At 37.7% G+C, this 20,898-nt stretch overlaps 1 protein-coding gene and 1 long non-coding RNA gene across 2 annotated transcripts; one reads left to right on the top strand and one right to left on the bottom strand.

Moving 5' to 3' along the window:
- Positions 1–596: 596 nt before the first annotated feature.
- LOC121260501 (nodal modulator 1) lies at positions 597–20,701 on the bottom strand. Its single transcript, XM_041162407.1, has 27 exons — positions 20,365–20,701; positions 20,009–20,074; positions 19,653–19,739; positions 19,497–19,553; positions 19,301–19,365; positions 19,037–19,206; positions 18,637–18,698; positions 18,339–18,422; positions 16,824–16,983; positions 16,564–16,679; positions 10,677–10,805; positions 9,928–9,999; positions 9,623–9,718; positions 9,463–9,540; positions 6,048–6,176; positions 5,413–5,589; positions 5,022–5,225; positions 4,776–4,889; positions 4,429–4,679; positions 4,020–4,065; positions 3,659–3,907; positions 3,116–3,346; positions 2,698–2,789; positions 1,821–2,049; positions 1,345–1,701; positions 1,020–1,093; positions 597–910 (listed from the first exon to the last, which is right to left on the bottom strand). The coding sequence occupies exons 1-27, from the start codon at positions 20,464–20,466 to the stop codon at positions 805–807; spliced, it is 3,603 nt and encodes a 1,200-aa protein (XP_041018341.1). The 5' UTR covers positions 20,467–20,701; the 3' UTR covers positions 597–804.
- On the top strand, positions 17,411–20,207 carry LOC121260502. The gene is made up of 3 exons (XR_005939727.1): positions 17,411–17,525; positions 17,950–18,048; positions 20,196–20,207. It is a non-coding gene; the product is annotated as an uncharacterized LOC121260502 (long non-coding RNA).
- Positions 20,702–20,898: the final 197 nt, after the last annotated feature.

Genomic DNA, 20,898 nt, shown 5'->3' with positions numbered 1-20,898 from the left:
AACATGAGCATTTTCGAAAGCAGAAATGTGTTTATTTCCAAGTTATGAGGAATAAGTGAATCTTCATCCAGCCATCGCCATAGTTATCTCATAGAATGAATAGTGTTAATCTTTTTCTTAAATGGGCAGACAGATCAATAAAATCATAAATGAAAAAACTATTTCAAGTTAGACTACTGGTGCTTTTTTTTCCACGAGTGAATGCGAAACCGTTTTGACTGTGCCCGATAATGATTGTGATTTGTTTGGGGGAATGTCCTTTTGCTGAACTTTAAGGTGGTAGACCCCGGAATTGATGTCACTATATATATATATATATATATATATATATATATATATATATGAGTGCTGAAGAAAGTGGGAATGATATCATATCACGAAAAGGTCTTGTCCCTAAAAGACAGTATCTGAAGAGGTACCTTTCAAGTTTCAATGCCCTTCGACCCATCATCTTGAAGACGAGAGTTTGAATACTATAGGGAGTCGGGACAATCACCTTTCCAGCTTTCTCAATCTGCTTCGAGTTCAAACTTGAGTGCCATACGTTGCTGATGACTTATCCCATGGAAGCAAGAAAGGAATCTTGATATGTGAACATGAAATAAACCAACATTAATTGGGAGTGAACAGGTTATTCTAAATGACTACATTTGCTTCAAGATTAACCCTAAAGTTTTAAATTAGAAAGAAAACAACTACCCTAATTAGTATTAGAAAACACTAATGCTCTCTGCCAGGTTTGATCTCGTAACACAATTAGATATAACACCAAAACTTCCAGTATTCTAGAGGCACAAGAGGTATTCAGTAAGTCTTCTTCCTCAAAATTGGCTTTCGCGTTTCCTTCTTTGCAGTTGCAGTGAATCCCGGGGTCGGTATTTCCATTGTGGATTGATACAAGTCCTTTAATCTACACATTAGGCATAAACAAGAATATTTCTAGTAAAACATACACAGGAACATAAAAAAATCAATAACCAAGTGAAAATTGTCAGTGGAGAAAATATAATCACAATTACCTTGGCATACTGATAAACAGGGCAACCACTGAAACCCCAACAATTAGAGGAAAGACCGGTGCAGGAGTCAAATCCTGCAAGGCATGAAAGAAGAAAGAAATGAGGAATAAATCCTTGTAGGCAACTAAGAGATCATTAAGAACAAGAATCTGATCAGAAGAAATGCATTTCAGCAAGCACCGTGCAATCAACATCTATTAAGCTAAGCTAATAGCATGACACAAGACAAGGGCTTTGCAAATCTCCAGATCAAAACCATGGGTATTTGGCACTGTTAGAATATATCTTTAAAAAACTACAGGATCGACTGCAGAGTGAAACAAACCTGCTTGTGATGATCCTCTTCAACTTTGTATCTGAGTGGGCCAACATGAATTTGTGTATTCTTCTCTAAGTCGACCTCAATAATATCAGACTTGAATTTGTGGGTGCTCGATGGGAGACTAGATCGGAGCTGCAGAAGGTGCTTACCCCTGGGCAAGTCCTTCACCTGGAAGAAGTTGGAAAGTGGCAGAGGGAAGACAGACTCAATCTTAGACACGTCAGTAGCTGACTTTATTTCTACCGTTAGATATGAATTTAGTTCCTCTATTCCCTTTCCTTCAACGTGACAACTTAAAATGGTGATCTCTGGCTGTTCAAAGACCAGAAAATCTAATCCCCTGATATCCTCGGATCGAACCTACAAAAATCAACCGACGTGCTCAATCAGAGTTAATTTATTGCCAGAAACCTCATAAAAGAAATAATAATTTGGAAAATTTTATTTGTAATTTATTGGAGATATTTGCTAGGACTAACTTCAATAGTACTGGATTCTGGAGATGCCCGCTCGATTCTAGAGCTACCCGGACCATCCCTTTTAACTACTTTGATTACATAGTTAGTGTCAGGATGGAGCCCTCTCAGACGATAACTTCCAGATGAATCAGTCACCGTTTCCTCATAGTAGCCTTTGGACTCTGACCGGGCTTCAACTGAAACACCTTCTTTTGGTTGGCCAGACAGCAAACTGATCACACCTGTAGCACTGCAGAAGCTTAAACCACCTTAGTGTCTTGCAGAAGAGTCATATTCCCAAAATGAAAATCACAAGCAAAAAAATTAGGTCATTTGAAGACAAAGTTACAATAGACTACATTCAGCATCTGAGAGTAGATAATCACTAAGAGCTGTCAGTATGAGAGATTGAAAGTCAATTTTTTTAATAATTACTTACCAGTTGACTACTTAAAAAATGTTTTTTCAAAATACTCCCAGCGAGTGATCTAAACTATTAGCAATTTATAAGAGCATATATCATTAAGATCTACGATCTTAAAAAAAGGAGGGGGTGGGGGTAAAAAAGTGACGAAACTTCAAGAACGATTGATGTGCCCAGACACTCTTTCCATTTTGATTTTTGTTGTTGATGAAGGAAAAAGCCTGTGTTGAATTTTAGTGACTGCAAAGAGTTTACAATGAATTCCAAACCATTTCATTTATATCAAAGAGCCCAAATTAAGCAATAAACCTTTGATTGTGTCCAAACTAAGGAATGAACCTTTGTTGTTCTAATTCTTTCTCTGACAGAACAGACTACAAACTGTCAAGACAAATTGGTGCAGAGGCAATAAAACCTCTCAAATGTTTGCATCATGACAGCATTGGCTATAGGGAGAGAAAGTCAATGAAATACCTGTAAGCCACACGGGTGGCCTGGAAAATGACTTCGCTAGTCTCCCCAGAACCAAGTTCTATAGTCTGGGCCGGAGGTGAGAAAGCATACTCCTAAAGGAACATTTATTAGCTGAGTCAGGTAGTTGAAAATAATCTTGTTTTCGGCAAATAACACAGCCATAAGTTTGGTCAATTTCAATTTCTTTCAAACATTATATATGGAAGAAGGGAGTTACACCATGAATCCTTCAGATTTATAATAGCATCATGATGCGGTGCTAAATCTTGAGTGTAAACTTCACGACTTAAATGATCTGAGCAGTCATATAATGAAGAGAGTGGTAAAATGACCAATTCAGCTCAATGAGCAATCTTCAAGTCCTACAAAATTATCTAGACCATTTTATAATCAAAATTACTCGGTTTCGGGGAATTACCTTTAGCAGAGGACGCAGATAGAAAGTTCCAGGAAATAAGTTATCAAAAAGGAATGTCCCACCAACCCCAGATACTGAGTTATTCCTATAACCCTCGTCACCACTCAGTGATAGAAGCACGGAAGGAATAGGTTCTTCAGAACCATCTTTTGAATATATGCGTACAGATATTTGACCAAGCTTTTGACAATAAAAGGAATGAGGTCCAACCCGCTTTAGATGATAGCCAGGCTGCAGAAAGTAGAAGACATCAGAGAAGATAGTAACGGATTGCAGACACGTGCAATCGGCAATACACAGAATATATTGAGTTCCAAACAGTGCACTAAACCTCTAGGTTCTAACAAAATGAATAATGAATCTGTTTCTTAATAGCATAAGCTTTATTCAAATTTGTACATAAAAGATGGATAGAGTAAAAGATGGAGAGAGTACCACATACCACTGTTTCTGGGTAGATACAGGAAGCAAACAACTTAAATATATTTTATTGCAAACACGAGTTATATGCCATTAAAAAATATACTGCAAAATGTCCCTAACCTTTGAAGCCTCAACGCTGTAAGTTATGTCATCATATAGAGGTCCCCCAGTGAAGAAGCCATGAGTATCTGTGGTAGTTCCGAGTACCAATTCACCACTCTTAAGGGCAGCAATGTGGCTATCTCCAGCAGCAAGAATCCTAACATGCACACCGGAAAGGGGGGGAGAAACGGATCCTTCAATATATAATCCCAATCGTGCAGAAAATGGAGGAACAGAAGCTTGACAACCATCACTTGTCACTGAGACCTAACATGGCATAGTTTTGGAATGAAGCTTTTTTAATAGGTCGTAGTTTTGGAATGAAGCTTTACAGAACAACTTACAAATAACATTGGTAAATGACAAAATACAAGCTTACATGACGTTTTCTTGGATAAAACAAGATCTTCTTCTCCCCATTATTCCTGCAACACACCACAGCTCAAGTAAGAGGCACATATGGTGCAGTAAAAGCAACCAAGCAATATTGGTGAGGTGCTAGCAAGTTTCCTAGCAAGCAAGACATGAAATTAGAAGATACTACTTTACACACAAAAATTTTGAATTAATAAACTCCAGGCAGTGAGGGAGCAAAAGGCAAAAGCATCTTCTAACAGCAATTTTTTTTATAAGAAAAATAGCTTCTAACAGCAATGAGAAGGTGATTGAAACAATCAAGATATAATTAGACACATAAATAAAGTATTTGAACAACTTAGCTCCACCACTAAGTAAGCAGCATGGTGCTTGATGTCACAGTTGTCGAGAAAACAACTATATATATGTACCTTGGGTCCCGAGGAACAAAGGTAAGTTTGTCTCCAGGATTAGCCCACACAGAATACTCATACATTGCATTACTGGTTTGATCATTGTCATTGGAACTAACTTTAGCTGTGGTACCATCAACAACACTGCCCTCACTGTTCAGAATGTCCACAGTGATACTCTCGGGTACTTCATACACACCATTAACTGTGCTAGACTCAACACTGATCAGTCCCTTAAGTAGATACTTCTCTCCTCTTAGAAAGATGGGCTACAAAAAGAAATAACAAGTGAGGTGAAAAATTTAGTGCTTAATACAGCCAAAAAAAAAAAAAGCTTCAAATGAAATATTTTTTTAAAAATGTACCAAAGGATTGGATGTATCAATCTTCATTGATGAGCTTCCAAAGAAAATACATGAGTCAACAAAATGAAGTTCATGCAATCCAGGAGATTCTACGCATATATGCTGGGAACCTTTCTGCACACACAAAAGAATATAAATCAGACGTGGAAGTATATACAGCATCCTGAATAATACATGGGTTTGAACTTGGGAAATTAGAAACATTACCTTAATTTTGTTTACTGATTAAAAAAAAAGAAACAATACCTTAATTTTCATATTCACTGACAAACCATCTGCTTGAGTCATGTAAGCATCCACATCGTGGGTGGAGACAACATTAACCCAGTAACCTTTTTGAACAAATACCACGCCTTTTACATCCTCAGCACCAACATCCAAATCAATGAAGCTCTGCTCCCAGCACCAGTTATCTTCCCTAACCTCTGATTCTGGAGAATTATGTCTGACCTAAAATAGAAACAATCATTTGAAGAAAAGGTATATAGAATCACAACAACACTCAGAAACTTTAACACAAATGACCAAACATCAATTCCATGTAAATGTTTTCAGATTTTAACATTCACAGCAAGAAATAACTGCAAAATAACTACTGTCTTGGGAAATTATCAAAGGCAGAGAATAAGCTTTATACCTCAATTCTGTAGTTTCCAGGGATGACATCTGAAAAGAGGAATTCACTGCTGTTTTCAGTCAAACTGACTGTCTTTCTCTCTTCATCACGTTTACCAGCATTTCTTACTAAGGCAACAGAAACAGATGGGCCACAATTCTCCTTGCAGGTGACCGTACCAAGTACATTGACTAATGCCTTATCATAGACAAAAAGATACATAGGAACATTATTTTTCACAAGAAGTTTCACATCTCTGTAAACAAATTATATCAGATAACACCTGCATCAATTTTCATGATATATATCAAGGAAATGTGGGTGCAAGTTTTGTGAGATCATATATGTAGATCAATATTTCTTCAGGAAACATGTCATATATCCATGTCAGAAGTTCCATTATTATCAATATGACATTTTATTTTCATATCATCTGCGTGTAGGAATTACTTGAGAATTCTTGTAACAACAACCAACCAATTTATCTTCTTTGCTTCAAACAAAAGCCGAGGAGTCTTAGGAAGGACAGAAAAATAAGTGAGAATACATTCTCATTTTATCAACCAAAAAGAACACACGTCAACTTTTTATACAATATCATAGTAAGGGAAAAGAATCAAAGAACCTTAAAAATTCTTTGTTTTGAGAAAGCTTACCTGAGAAAATTCAATAGTCATCAATGGACTTTTGACTACAACATCAACATATGATGGCAAAAACAGGAGTCCAGGAGCACTCTCAGGCATAGCTGCCATAGCTGATAAGCGATATTCACCTGGTGGAACCTGAATATATAAATAAAGGAGAGAGATGTAACTTGCGAAGAGAAGGGAACATGAGCTTCAATAATGTATGGGTGACTTACATCAAGGAAAAATCAAAGCATAGCAGGAAATATCAATTTAATGGGTATTATCAGCTTTATTATGGCAATAATATTAATTTACTATGACTGTAAAAAATAAAAAATAAAATAAAAATAAAATAAAAAAAAAGAACGATATTGTTAAAACCACATGTTTAGGGTAATACCCGCCATGCTTCTTTTGTTCTCTCTCTCGGGTTATGACCTTTCATCTTCCATCCCTAGCACTTCTCGCCGGGGATAGTCCTTAATATTTCTTTGCTTCCCTGATTCGTGTTCCTTCCCGTCTTTTTTCTTCTTTTAGTTTTATTCTTAGTTTGTTGAAGATGGATCGTAGTTTTTGGATTGAAGCTAAGAGGTTTGTGTTTAGTAGGAAAGGTGGTAACTTTTTTTGTATTACTGAGAGGAGCAAGAAGTTGTCTAAGTCCCTTCATCTTAGTGGAGGAATGGTTATTTGGATGGCAAAGATGGTGGAGGATTGTCTGAGGATAGCGGGCAATAAAGATTCTTTTCAGACAAGAAGGGAAGGTAATAGAGTTTTTATGGTCCAAAAGTGTCAAAACGCATTTAGCAGATTTGTGAAGCTGATTGAGTTTGGCACTGGTGAGGGGAATGGAATCATAGTGATTCCAGAAGGGAGGAAAGGGGGTGGTTGGGCAGGTTTTGTGAGATTAATGATAGAGATGGTTGATTTACGGAACTCTGTTTCAGGTTATGAAAACAGAGTTGCTCCTACGAAGGGGAGCAATGAACGGTATTCTAGAAATAAGAAGGTGGTTTCTGATACACCTTCGAAAGGTGTTAATCATCATCGTGAAGTTTCTTACCTGTTGGCATTAACAAATCCAAGGCAAGCAAGTTCTGTTCCTCATCAGAGTTATGGCGTTGGTAAATTTAGAAATGATGAATTGGTGTTGGATAGTAACAAAAGGAATGTTGTTTTGTGGGGGAATGGCGGGTGAAATGGTGGGTGTTTACTGAATCTGTTGGGATTCATGGCATGAGAGAAATAACTATCCCCCACTCACACGCTAGGGAACCAAGTAATGTTAAAATCCCCTCCAAAACACCAAGGAACATCCCAACAGCAGTAAACACCCGCCATTTTGAGAGCATTGTTGTTATGTTTTGAAGCTGTCTCGGGTCTCAGGATTAACCTAAACAAGTCTGAAATAGTACCGGTGGGTGCCGTACATAATATTTCAGATTTGGCTAATATTTTGGAGTGTAAGATTGCTTCACTGCTGCTGAAGTATCTTGGTCTTCCCTTAGGGGCTCCTCACAAATCTGTTTTGATATGGGATGGGGTTATTGAGAAGATTGAGAGAAGGTTGGCTGGATGGAAAAAGTTATATTTGTCTAAAGGGGGAAGAATTACTTTGATAAAGAGTACGTTGTCTAATCTTCCTACGTATTTTCTTTCACTTTTCCCTTTGCCAGCTGGGTTGCTAGTAGAATTGAGAATATTTATCGCAATTTCTTATGGGGAGGAATAGGAGAGTAAAAGAAGTTTCATTTGATTAGTTGGAATAAGGTTTGTTAACCGGTTTCTTGTGGAGGATTGAGGGTGAGAAATTTGAGGTTGTTTAATAAAGCACTCCTTGGAAAATGGCTTTGGAGATATCATGAAGAGAGAGACGCTTTATGGAAGAATGTTGTTGCTGTTAAATATGGGAGTGGGTGGGGGGATTGGTGTTCTAATGAAGCTAGAGAAGCGTATGGGGTGAGTTTATGGAAGGGTATTAGGAAAGGTTGGGGGGAGTTTTCTAAACATATTAAATTTAAGGTGGGGGAAGGGAAGAGGATTCTCTTTTGGCATGACATTTGGTGTGGGGAATCAGCTCTTAAATCAGATTTTCCATCTCTTTATAGGATTGTAAGGAATCAAAATGTTGTTGTGGCAGATTACCTTCAATGTACGGATAATAATATTCTACGGAATGTTGACTTTATTAGAGATGCAAATGACTGGGAAGTGAATGTTGTTTCGGATTTTCTGGGAAGAATTTATAACTCAAAAGTGATGCAAGGAAGAGAGGACAGGCTATTGTGGGATTATGTTGGAAATTTCAAGTTTTCAATCAGTTCTTATTATAAGGTGCTTAATTGTCATTCTGGCTATGTATTCACCTGGAAAAGCATTTGGAGGGCGAAGGTACCTACGAAGGTGGCGTTCTTCAGCTGGGTGCTTGCTCTAGGGAAAGTATGGATAACCTTAGAAAACGTGGTTTGTGTATAGCTGATTGGTGTGTCATGTGCAAGAAGGATGGTGAATCTGTAAATCATTTTTTTTTTTTTTAAACTGTGCGGTGGCAAAGTCTCTGTGGAATGAGGTTATTGGTGGAACAGGTTTATATTGGGTGATGCCTAAGGAATTTGTGGGATCTCCTTGCATGTTGGCGTGGTTTCGAGGCAAGGAAATGTGTTGCTGCCAGATGGAGAATGATTCCTTTGTGTTTAATGTGGTGTTTATGGCTGGAAAGAAATGGGAGATGTTTTGAAGACAAAGAGTGTTCTTTTGAAGATCTTCGTTATTTTTTCTTTTCTACTTTGAGTTTGTGGGCTAGAATCTTTGTAAGGAATGTTGATAATGTACTGAATCTGTCTCTGTCATAGTTTCCTGATTTCTAGTGTGTAGTAGGTATTTCCTTTGTATACTTCCTGTGTACTTGGGTTGTGCCTATTCTTGGTAATAATTTTTTTTTTTTTTTTGTAAGTGTTCTTGGTAATAAAATTCTTATTAATTATAAAAAATGTTTAGGGTAATTACAGTCGCATCACCTCAAACTTGGTAACCTTTAAGAAAGTTTGCAAAAATATTCAAATATTTTTTCCTTTTGTCATTAAACTTTATCAAAAACTCTTTTTTTCAAAAAAATAACTAATGCATTTTATTAAAAGCACAAATGGGGTGCAGTCAAGTACAAAAGGGGACTTTCCCAACTAATGAATGACTCTTATGCAATTCACTAGTCTTTCCAATAAACATGTCAAAGAAATATAAATGATTCAAATCAATCACCAACCAATAAAATTACATCCTCAGAGAAAGCAAAACAATTAGAGAAAAAACATAAGAAGCTTAATAAAGTTTAACGTAAACACCTAATTGGCATCCTTGACTAAGCAACACCAAAAAATGAAAACTAAGTAAATGAGACTTCAGATTCTCTGTACTAACAACTCTATCAGACTCTTAACCATACCTCAAAGCAGAAATTTCCATTTCCATCTGTCAGTTTCACTTGAGGTTTGACATTCTCTGGTCCATGAGTCAAAGCTACCTAGAAAACAGACGTACCAACAAGTTGAATTGACAGGCAGAGTATAAGTAACAAAATTAGAATTTAGGAATTGTGGATCTACCTTTGCCTTGAAACCACCACTAACAATCTGAACTACACCACATACATCATAGGAAACTGCTTTAATATCTGTCACTGAAGCCATGTTTGGCAATACCTGGACAAGCAAGCAAAGTTAGGAAGATGAAGTGCAACAACTTCATTCAATATAATCTACGAAAACCAGCTCAATGAGTTAAATTAACTGCAAATAATTAACACTTCTAATTATTATTATTTTTTTTTTATAGGCAATACTTCTAATTATCACAAAGGAGGAAAACCTTATTAAAGATAGTATCCAAGGTTACCCATCCAATACTTTACCTTATAATCCTTCAGTACGTTGAACTTGTAATGCTCCTTTATGGCCTCTATCATATAACGATTGGATGTAACCTAAACAACAACTTGGAAACTTAGGCAGATAATACATGCACTAGTATATGACGAAGCACTTGATAATAGTCAAATAACCGAACTCAAAGATGATATAAGTTTTCTCAGCAAGCTTAATCACCTAAACTAATATCAAAGACATGAGCCAAATTACAAAACATTTAAGTGATTGACAAACCATATTCACAGGAACAGGCATGCACACAAGAGAGCGGGACAGAGTATATAAACGGATGAGCAGTCTTTTTATCAAAAGACAAGGAAAAATATAATTTTGTGACACAGTATATAAATGGATGAGCAAACCTTTTTATCAAAAGAAAAAGAAAATCTCAGATTAGGAAAGGAAAGAAATATCATATATCTACTTCAGTATTATTCCTTTGAAAAAAAAAAATGTATCCTGATCAACATACACACTATCTCATAAGAGACTGGTATAATAACATTGAAGATGCCAACTCATAATTTTGTTGAGATATAACTAAGGGCAAACAAATAGATAACCTAACGTTGCAGAAGACATGAAATCACATATTCATCAGAATGATGAATGCCATTGAAAAATTTCTCCACCAGACCCCTGAAGACTGAACCAACAGATCCCGCTATAAAATAAATGAAGGAATGGCCAAAGAGATCGAGTCAATTTGGAAGTTAAGAGCCCATGTGCATACCTGGTCAAGCTTGTAATATCCTTGTTTGTCAGTGACAGACCTTTCATGACCATCAACTATAATTTTAGCACCCTCCACTCCGACATCATTCCCATCAATAACACGGCCCCCAACAGAAAACCCAGTGACCTACAAATTAAAATGAATAAAGGATTCTACATGTTAATACGTCCACATAATGAAAACACGAAGCATAGATAAGTAAATGTAAAGCTAAATACAGTTAGCACGAATAAGAAGAATTATTATTATTATTTTTATATAAGTAAAGAATAAGAAGAATTATATTTACATATCTATGAACAAACACACAGAGAGATATAACTAGCTTGATAGAGTTGTACAATACATTGATTTATCTTAGTGTAAGTTGTAACATCAATGCATCATTATTGAGTGGAATTTTAAAACACTTGGGAGTCAGTTAACATGCAGACTTTTAACAATGCAGGAAGAGCAAGATTGTCAAGCCATTCAAATCATTGAAAGCTACACTAATTTCATCATTATTGAGTGCCTACAACTCAGTAGTTGAACAGCCAAAATCCATCAAGAAAACAAACCAAACTTCATCCATTTCAAATTCATTCTTCTTCTGTATCATAAGTATTGTTTACAAAGAGAAAGGAGCAAAGCAATTGAGAGGGAGGAGGACATTTCATGCCCATAGACATAATAAGCAACAACTTTAACAATGGAGGGACTTTCAGAAGGATCACATGAAATAAAACGGGGAAATTTGACCAAGTCAAGAACTCAATCAATAGCAGTAAAGGATGTTAAAAGAAGGGGATTGATCCTCTTGGTATCATTAATTGACAATTTAGGTGTCTTTCTATTGTGTTCAGACTCTACCAGGAAGGTTGTAGGGTTATGAAATTAGTGCTGATAATTAGGCTCTGCTAATCAGGAGTTTCAAAGCAAGGTCACAAACAAAATGGTGTCATTATATAGTAGCTTTGGAATTATAATACAGCAAAGAAATGAGGGTGATGGGGAGGTTTCTTCAGATTTACATGAAAGGCACAACGAAATGAGTATTGAACAGCACAGAGGGCTGTGCATTTGATGTGAAGGGATAGAAAATGTTTGAGGTGGATTTCAAACAATGCAGAAGAGGCACAAGGGTGGGTCTATCTGGTCACTTGTGCGCACACAATCACACACACATTACAATTTACAAACATTTGTACATGATGCTTAAAAAAATTTAATGTCCTTGCTTCCCCTTCCTGCCAGCATCGCTATTCACATCAAAAGACTACAGACGAACTTCTTATCAAGAGGTGTGGGGGAGGAGCAAAAATTTCACTTAGCAAATTGGTCCAAGGTTTGTTCTCCAATGCTGGCACGAGATTTGGGGACTCAGAAGCTAATTCCTTTTAACTAGGCTTTGGAGGGTGGTGATTGTAATGAAATACAATATATGGAGTGATTGGTGCTCTAATGAGGTTCATAGGACTTTTGGAGTTGGTTTTGGAAAAACATTTGTAGGGATTGAGGGAGTTCTCCAGATTTTTTTTTTTATAAGTAAGAGATAAACTTTATTGATGTGAATGAAATAGGCATGTATGTACCAAGTACACAGGAAGTATACAATAGAACACCTAAATACATTCTAAGAACGATGAACTAAGGATAAGAATTCATGAATATCATCCCCATTTAATACAATAGCTGAAAACCAAAGCAATAAAGTATGTAGAAAAAAATTCTTCAGCTCCACCATTGTTCGTTCCTTGTCTTCAAAACAGCGCGCATTCTTTCCGTCCAAATACACCACATGATACACAACGGAATCATTCTCCAAACTGCTGTCACTTGATGACTACCCTGCAATTTTCTCCAACAACCCATCAAATCCACCACCCTTATAGGCATTACCCAAGCCACACCAACCCTTCGAAAAATCTCATCCCACAACCCCCTCGCTATGTCACAATGTAGTAAAAGATGATCTATCGATTCTCCATTCTTTTTACACATGTAACACCAATCCAATACTACACATCCTCTTTTCCTCAAGTTGTCCGTGGTCAAGATCTTCCCAAGGACGGCATTCCAAACAAAGAAATCAACTCTAAAGGGCACACGAGACCTCCAAATGTTCTTCCAAGGGAATGTGATCCTGTGTAATCAAGAGTTTATAATACGCATTTACTATGCATTTCTTGTGATCCTGAAACCACCATTTCAAGATATCGTGTTGTGCCATAGTAGTCCCTAAGGAGTGTAGCAAGCTGAAAAAGCCTGAAACCATAGATAATTCTCAATCATGAATATCCCTATTAAACAGAATATTCTACTGATGCGAACCATGAGCAGATAACTGCACATCCGCCACTGAAGCCTCCTTATTAACAGCAATACGATATAAAGCCAGAAACACCATTTCCAATGCATGATCTCCACACCACACGTCCCGCCAAAAACTGATTCGGTTGCCCTCACCTACGACAAAACAAATATGATTTACAAAGCTTGTCCACCCCTTCCTTATAAACTTCCATAGCCCCACTCCATGCCCCCCTCTCACTTCTTTGGAACACCAACAACCCCAAGCAACACCATATCTAGCATCTATAGTTTCCTTCCACAAAGACTCCCCTTCCAAATGATATCTCCAAAGCCATTTTCCCAATAACGCTTTATTAAAAGTTCTCAAATTACAAACACTCAACCCCCCATTCACAACTGGGGCACATACTGTCTTCCAATTAACCAAATGAAATTTCTTCTCCTCCCCTATGCCTCCCCATAAAAAAGCCTTAAAAAGTTTCCCAATCCTATTCACTACCCCTGCAAGCATAGGAAAGAGAGATAAAAAATAAGTGGAAAAGTTAGTGAGGGTGCTCTTGATAAGAGTGAGATGACCCCCTTTCGATAAATACACCATTTTCCATCCAGTCAACCTTTTCTCTATGTTCTCTACCACCCCATCCCATATTGCTCTACTCTTGAAAGTTGTACCTAACAGAAGACCCAAATATTTCATTGGAAAAGAGGACACACTGCAATCCAGAAGACTTGCTAGACTGCGTATATTAGGAACCACACCCACCAGAACCATCTCAGACTTGCCAAGGTTCACCTTAAACCCTGACACTGCTTCAAAACAAAGTAATAATGCACGTAAAGTTTGGACCTGACTCCTATCCGCTTCACAGAAAATCAAAGTGTCATCTGCGAAAAAGAGATATGAAATGATACAAGGGCTACCAGAGCCATTTCCCACTTGAAAACCAGATAAAAAAACCCCCACCAACAGTAGCCTGTACCATCCTACTCAACGCTTCCATAACTATGACAAAAAGAAGAGGAGATAGCGGATCACCCTGTCGCAAACCCCTCGAGCTATCAAAAAAACCAGCAGGAGTGCCGTTAACTAGCACTGAAAAACGGGCCGTTGAAATACAATGACGCATCCAAGAAATCCACCTATCTCCAAAACCACACCTCTTAAGCAAATACAAAAGGAATTCCCAGTTCACATGATCATAAGCCTTCTCCATGTCTAGCTTGCAAAGAATACCTGGACTTCCCTCCCGCAATCTAGCATCTAGGCTCTCATTTGCAATAAGCACCGAATCAAGTATATGTCTCCCTCGAATAAAAGCATTCTGAGGCTTGGAAATAATATTTTCCAACACTGGACTAAGTCGGTTAGCAAGAACTTTTGAAATAATCTTATAGACACTACTAACCAAACTTATTGAACGAAAATCATCAATACTCAAAGCCCCATTTTCTTGGGAATGAGCGCAATAAAAGTCGCGTTAAGTGATTTTTCAAAGCGTGAAATTCACTGAACACCTGCAAGACATCACCTTTCACCACATCCTAACAAGTTTGGAAGAAACCCATTGAGAAACCATCCGGACCTGGCGCTTTGTCCTTAGCCATACCAGAGATGACCTTGAAAATCTCATCTTCATCAAAAGGTCTCTCCAAGACACTCACAAGTTGCGGATCAATTGCATCAAACGATGAGTCATCAAGCTTCGGCCTCCAAGTTACCAATTCAGTAAGAAGAGTCTCATAATAATGTGCAAAATGACTTTCTAGTTCAGGGGGAGAGGATAGCACCTGATTACCTGAATGAAGCGACTTGATCGCATTATTACATCGATGAGAATTAGCCACTTTGTGAAAGAACTTCGTACACCTATCACCCTATTTCAACCAAAGGGCTCTGGATTTTTGGTGCCATGATGTCTCCTCTGACAACAAAACCCTTTCCAACTCTGCTACAACCGTGGCTTTCCTCAATAACTCCTCCTCAGAGGCCCCTCCCAATAATTCCTCACCCTCTAACTCCTGCAATTCCTCTAACAAAGTGGACTTTTGATTGTCAATGTGACCAAAAACTTCCAAGTTCCACTTCTTCAGATCTTGTTTTAGAGCCTTCAGCTTACCTGCAAGCATGAAACTCGGAGTGCCACTAAACTAGTACGATGCCCACCAAGTACTCACCAACTCTACAAACCCGTTCACTTTAAGCCACATATTCTCAAACTTGAAATACCGGCGACCCCCGTGAATGCCCCCACAATCTAAGAGAATGGGAAAATGGTCTAAACAAACTCGAGCTAACCTTTTCTGACTTACATCTGGATAGTGGGCTTCCCATAACGGCGAGACAAGGAATCTATCCAATTTCGACCAAGCACGGCCGTTAGACCATGTGTACTCACCACCCACCAAGGGAAGGTCCATAAGGTCCATATCAAAGATGAACTCAGAGAATTCCGCCATGGCCAGAGTGTGCCGATGATGCCCCAATCGTTCACTAGAAAAACAAGTAATGTTAAAATCACCCCCCATACACCACGGCACATCCCATAAAGAGTATATTCCCGCCAACTCCTCCCACAACCTTCGCCTTTCTCTTTTCTCCTTTTGTATCTGGTAAATCTGGAGAAATGGCTCCGTGTGGAGTGGAGATCAAATTTTTAAGAAGCTTTTTCATTCTATTCAACATTGCACGAGTTAAAGACCTATGATAACAGATAATTTGCATATTATGAATGGCTCCCATCAATGGGAAGTTGAATTTATTAAAGCAGCACAAGATTGGGAGGTGGACCTCTTTGCTTTGTTCTACCCTCTGATTACTCTGTTAGGTTGAGATGAGGGAACGAAGACAAGATGTGTTGGCAATCTCCAAGAGTAGTGTGCTGTCTCCCAATGAAAGCACTTTTTTTCCCATGGAAGAACATTTGGCAAAGTAAGGCTCCTTAGAGAGCTGCATTCTTTGCTTAGGTAATGGCATTAGGCAAAATAATTGCACTGGATAATTTAAGGAAGTGAAGGATATAGTGATAAATTGTGTTGTACGCATATGAAGAATGGCAAACAGTGGATCATTTGTTATTACAGTTTGAAGTAGCTACTCCTTTATGGAAAGCTGTTTTTAGTCTTTTTGGGTTGGGTTGGGTCATGCCACAATGCGTGGAGGATCTTTCATGTGTTGGAAATGATGGTTTGGCAGCCAACATTGTGAAACTTAGTGGAAAATGCTATTGATTTTGCCTAATATGGGGCATTTGGAGGGAGAGAAATGATTAAGCTTCGAGGATTGTATGCAAACTATGGAGGAGTTAAAGGATTTCTTTTCAGAACTCTTTATCATTGCATCGATGCATTTATGTTTTTCTAGTTTTAGTTTCAAGGCTTTCCTGAAATTATTTTTTTTAACTTTTTTTTGGATAGGTGTATCTTTTGAATATTTCATGTGTACATGGTAGTGCCTTTTTTCTCATCAATAATGTTATCTTGATTGTAAAAAAAACTAAAGAAACAACGATCAATTCAAAGGGAAGGTGAAAAAAATACCATACTAGGAGAAAATATTTTGTTCGACCATGTAGGCAATTATATGTCTTACCTGAAACTTTTGGGGAACTGTCACGTGTTGATGCTCAACAATAACCGATGCAACAGGTGGTGAAATATCAAAAACTGTGTTTTCACCCTTGTAGAAAGGTATGAGCTGATAACTTCCTGCAAGTAATTTAAACATTTGAAAGCATGCACTATTCCTGAATTAGCAGAAAGTAAATACAAAAGAGCTTACACGGAAGGAAAATGCAAGGTTAAAAATGCGGATACTAGTATTAAAAAGAATACGGCCAAATGCAGAATTACCACATGGTATCGACTTAAACGTGAACCTTCCATCAGCATCAGATACAGCATGACAGAGAGCCTTTCTTTCTCCAGGGGCATTAGCAGAACCTTGGGGACAATCTACCTCTAAGACATTATCTGAATATAGATAAATGTGAACTCCCAATATTGGATTTCCCTACCAAAAGAGCACAAAAGATTTTTAGTTTATGCATACAAGTGTGTGAGTAGCCGAGTATGAAGCATAATCAGCCAGGAAGTGACGAGCAAATCAACAATAAGTCCAATATCACACTTTCACCATTAACCTGACACGATATGCATTGGCATATTCCCTATTGTGATGTGGCTAGGGAGCTATGGGCTGGCATTCTAAGGCTTCGTTTGGATCATAAACTTATCTCAACTCATCATTATAACTTTTTCAAATTCTAACACAAAATATAATAAACAATTCAACTTTTTCAAATTCCAAAATAATAATAATATTAAAAAATAATATTCTAACAATATTTTATCATCTCAACTCAACTCAACTCAACTTAGTTTAACATCCAAACACAGCCTAAGTAGAGTTGGGCTGAGTTGGGTTATGCCTAAGGATGTGGTGGATCTACTAGCATATTAGAATAGGCATCATAATAGCTCTCAAATGGCAGCGGTGTGGCGGATGATACCTTTGTGCTTAATGTGGTATTTATGGACGGAAAGGAATGATAGGTGTTTTAGTTCCCCCACAGAAATGAAGAACTAATCACTGCAATTGAGGCAAGCCACGCGCTTGAAACCAAATCAAGTTTCAAGAAAAGTAAGGAGTTACAGCGTCTTCATTGGGCAATCAACTACGACGCTAAGGGTTGTAGCTCAACTAAAAGGAAGTCTAAAGGGAGGGCATTGTGAAGTTTTAGTTCTAAAGGAGGAAATAAGAGGTTGGGGTTGGGTTTTCGGGTAGTGTTTTAGTTCTACGGGAAACAAGGGGTTGAGGTCGGGCTTGGTGTATTTTGGATTGTTTTTCACGCGTTTTTTGGGTCATTGGGGTCAATGGGCAAGGTGTTTTCTTGTATATATCAGTGTACTTAGTTACTCCTTTTTTATATATATAATATTTTTACTTATAAAAAAAAAAAAAAAAAAGGAATGATAGGTGTTTTAACAATAAGGAGCGTGTAGTGGGAGGAATCTGGAATTTATTTGTTTTCTTTCTTTTACAGTGGCTTTCTGCTATTGTACAAAGGGTGGGAATGTACATGTGGGAATGTACATGAGTTTTTGTCTACTTTCCAGCTCTCTAGAATGTAATTAGGTGTCTCATTTTGTATACTTCCTGCATACATAGGCATTGCCTAGTTTCATTTGATTCAATAAAGATTCTTACTTATAAAAAAGATATGCATTGGCATACGTGGCATAGCATCTTCATAAGCTTATAGAGAATAAAATTATATCAGTAACAGATCATCTTAGAAATTTTATATAGAGATAAATATAAAGAAATTTCATTATCATGCAATTGTTGTCTATAAAGAATTTCACCTGAGAAACAACAAACCCACGGACATCATATCCAGGGACGAAGAAAATGTCATTGACTACACCATTTCCAAACCCCAATTCTACCTGCAAGAGGTGCATTTATATAAATGAATAGCAGTGGTTGGGGGGGGGGGGGGGGGGGGGGGGGGGGGGGGGGGGGGGGGGGGGGGGGGGGGGGATGTACATGATTCTTAACAATAGTACCCCAAGTGGGTGTGTAAAGAAAGAGGCAGGGAAGGGAATAGAAAATAGCAATAAATGGCAGAACAAGAACAAAGTGAAAGAAAAAGCGTCCAACCTCTGTGGAGCCTCTCACTTCAACTTTCAGATCAGGATGTGATGCGCGTAATTCATATTTTCCTGGCAAAGAAAGATGTCATCAAAATAGAATTCCCATTTGTTAAAAGAAAAAACAAAGCGAGAGAGAGAGAGAGAGAGAGAGAGAGAGTAAACAAATCGCAAGGATTACATAATGAGAAGTGCAATCCTGCCACTAAACTGGATCACTGCATGTTTTATGCAGTACCTACATTGTGACACTTCTTATAAAAGAAATCTCTCTTACAGGCAATTCTAGGATCCTATCGGAACTTTAATGATGATTATATATGCATATGTATACACATGCTTCCAAGAAGTAGTCACAGAGCAAAAACATGCATCTTGTCAAGAAAAAGGTGGCATGCAAACTTTGATACCTGGAAGAATATTTGTGAACAAGTAGCTCCCCACTGATGATGTAAAAACAGAAGAAATGAGATCACCGTTAGGAGACAAAATTTCAACATTTACATTTGAAGGACCTCCATTTTTAAGGGTACAGCTCTCTCCACCAACAGCTCCCACCACCCTACCAGATATGGTGAATCTACAACATAAAAACATTCGCATTGTAAAACATACCAAATTTAGAGCAAAATTCCTAAGAACATAAATCACAATATGAATCAATGAACACCAACCCTGTAAAGCGGAAATTTACATCTTCATTGCCATTGCAACCATTATCATCAACGATGACAGAAACCTGTATAGGACATTATTTGCGTTCATGTTTTATGGAACTTAAATTTAAGAAACATCGGCCGCATATTAAAAAAAAAAAACAGTACACCGTGCTTGATAAAATTTTATGTAAACAACAATGTATTGCTAAACCTTCTCTGGGTCCCACGCCCACCCTTCTGGTCCATTAATTTGGATCACAAAAGAACCCTGAAATTCATATATTTACAATAAGAAAAACTTAAAAAGTCTGCATGCACAGAGGAAGGATCAAGCATTAATTAATATGGTAAAACAACCAAATGCAACCTTGTCATACACCGGAATGAAGTAGTAGCCATTGGGAGCGCACTGAGTTCTATCCTTGACCAGTCCATCCAAGGTGCGAAGCTCAACCTACAATTTATATCACATCAATATAAATATATATCCGCAGCTCAGGCACTAAAAGGTTTCAAACAAACTACCACATCGTCACCGTGTTAATATGGCCTCAATCCATTACTTATGCATTAAGCATCCACTTCCAAATCAAAAGGCTAGGCTTATAACAAAGATAGTTATGCAATTCAAGCATTTCAATTCCTAGTTTCCCTCAAACTCGGTAAACGTACTAGAAAAGCTACAAAAAGGAAAAGCAAAACCTGCGGCTTAAAAATACATACCGTTATATGAGAATAATCCAATTTCGTATCATGTAGCTTCCTCGACTTCATCAAAGACGTACTAGCCTACAACAAAAGAACTTGACTTCAGAGAGAAGTAAACAGTTTCGGGATTGCAAGTACAACCACAAATGACAATTATAATTAAGTGGGGGTACATTCGAAAAGAGAGCACTGTCAAATCCAGATCCATGATTTTTTGGCTGTTCGTGTTCTCAAAAGTCGTAGTTTATTAATCCAAATATATTAAGCGATTCCATTTATCAAATACATCTGATACGATTTATCAGGAACTAAACAGAGAGAGAGAGAGAGAGAGAGAGAGAGAGAGAGAGAGAGAGAGAGAGGGGATTAACCTCGACGAAGCCACCACAGCCGTGGATGGAGTCAGCGGAAGCTGCTGAAAATGAATGAATTACGATCAAGAAGCATAGTAAAGCGTCTCTGATCGTCGTCATTCTACGCAAGCAGCGAGTGAGATCGGAACTTGGCAACAGTGTTTGATTGCAGATCTGATCGATTTATAATAACACACTCATCAGTGTTTGATTGTCGTCTGCAACGCTGGCGCCGTCAGTCGAGGGAGGGTTTATGGTATGGGCTTTTTGTTCGAAATTTCTCAACTGAAGTGCCACAACCCCATAATCTTGGTTTCTCAGAACATAAATTATTTCAATTAAACAAATACAAATAAAAATAAAATACTTGTTGCTATTTTTCTCTTTTTTTAAAATCTGATTGAAATTTTGTTGCGGCCAATATTTATTTTATTTTTTTGTTATTCATTGATGAGAGTTGTGATTTTCAAATAATTCGGTAAAAATAAGTCAGATTTAGATGTTCGATTAAAAAGTTAACACATAAAATCAATTTAATAATTCACTGCATTT

Source organism: Juglans microcarpa x Juglans regia, chromosome 4D, assembly GCF_004785595.1.
Source record: "Juglans microcarpa x Juglans regia isolate MS1-56 chromosome 4D, Jm3101_v1.0, whole genome shotgun sequence".
NCBI classification, from domain to species: domain Eukaryota; kingdom Viridiplantae; phylum Streptophyta; class Magnoliopsida; order Fagales; family Juglandaceae; genus Juglans; species Juglans microcarpa x Juglans regia.
This window is presented reverse-complemented; position numbering and strand designations above follow the sequence as displayed.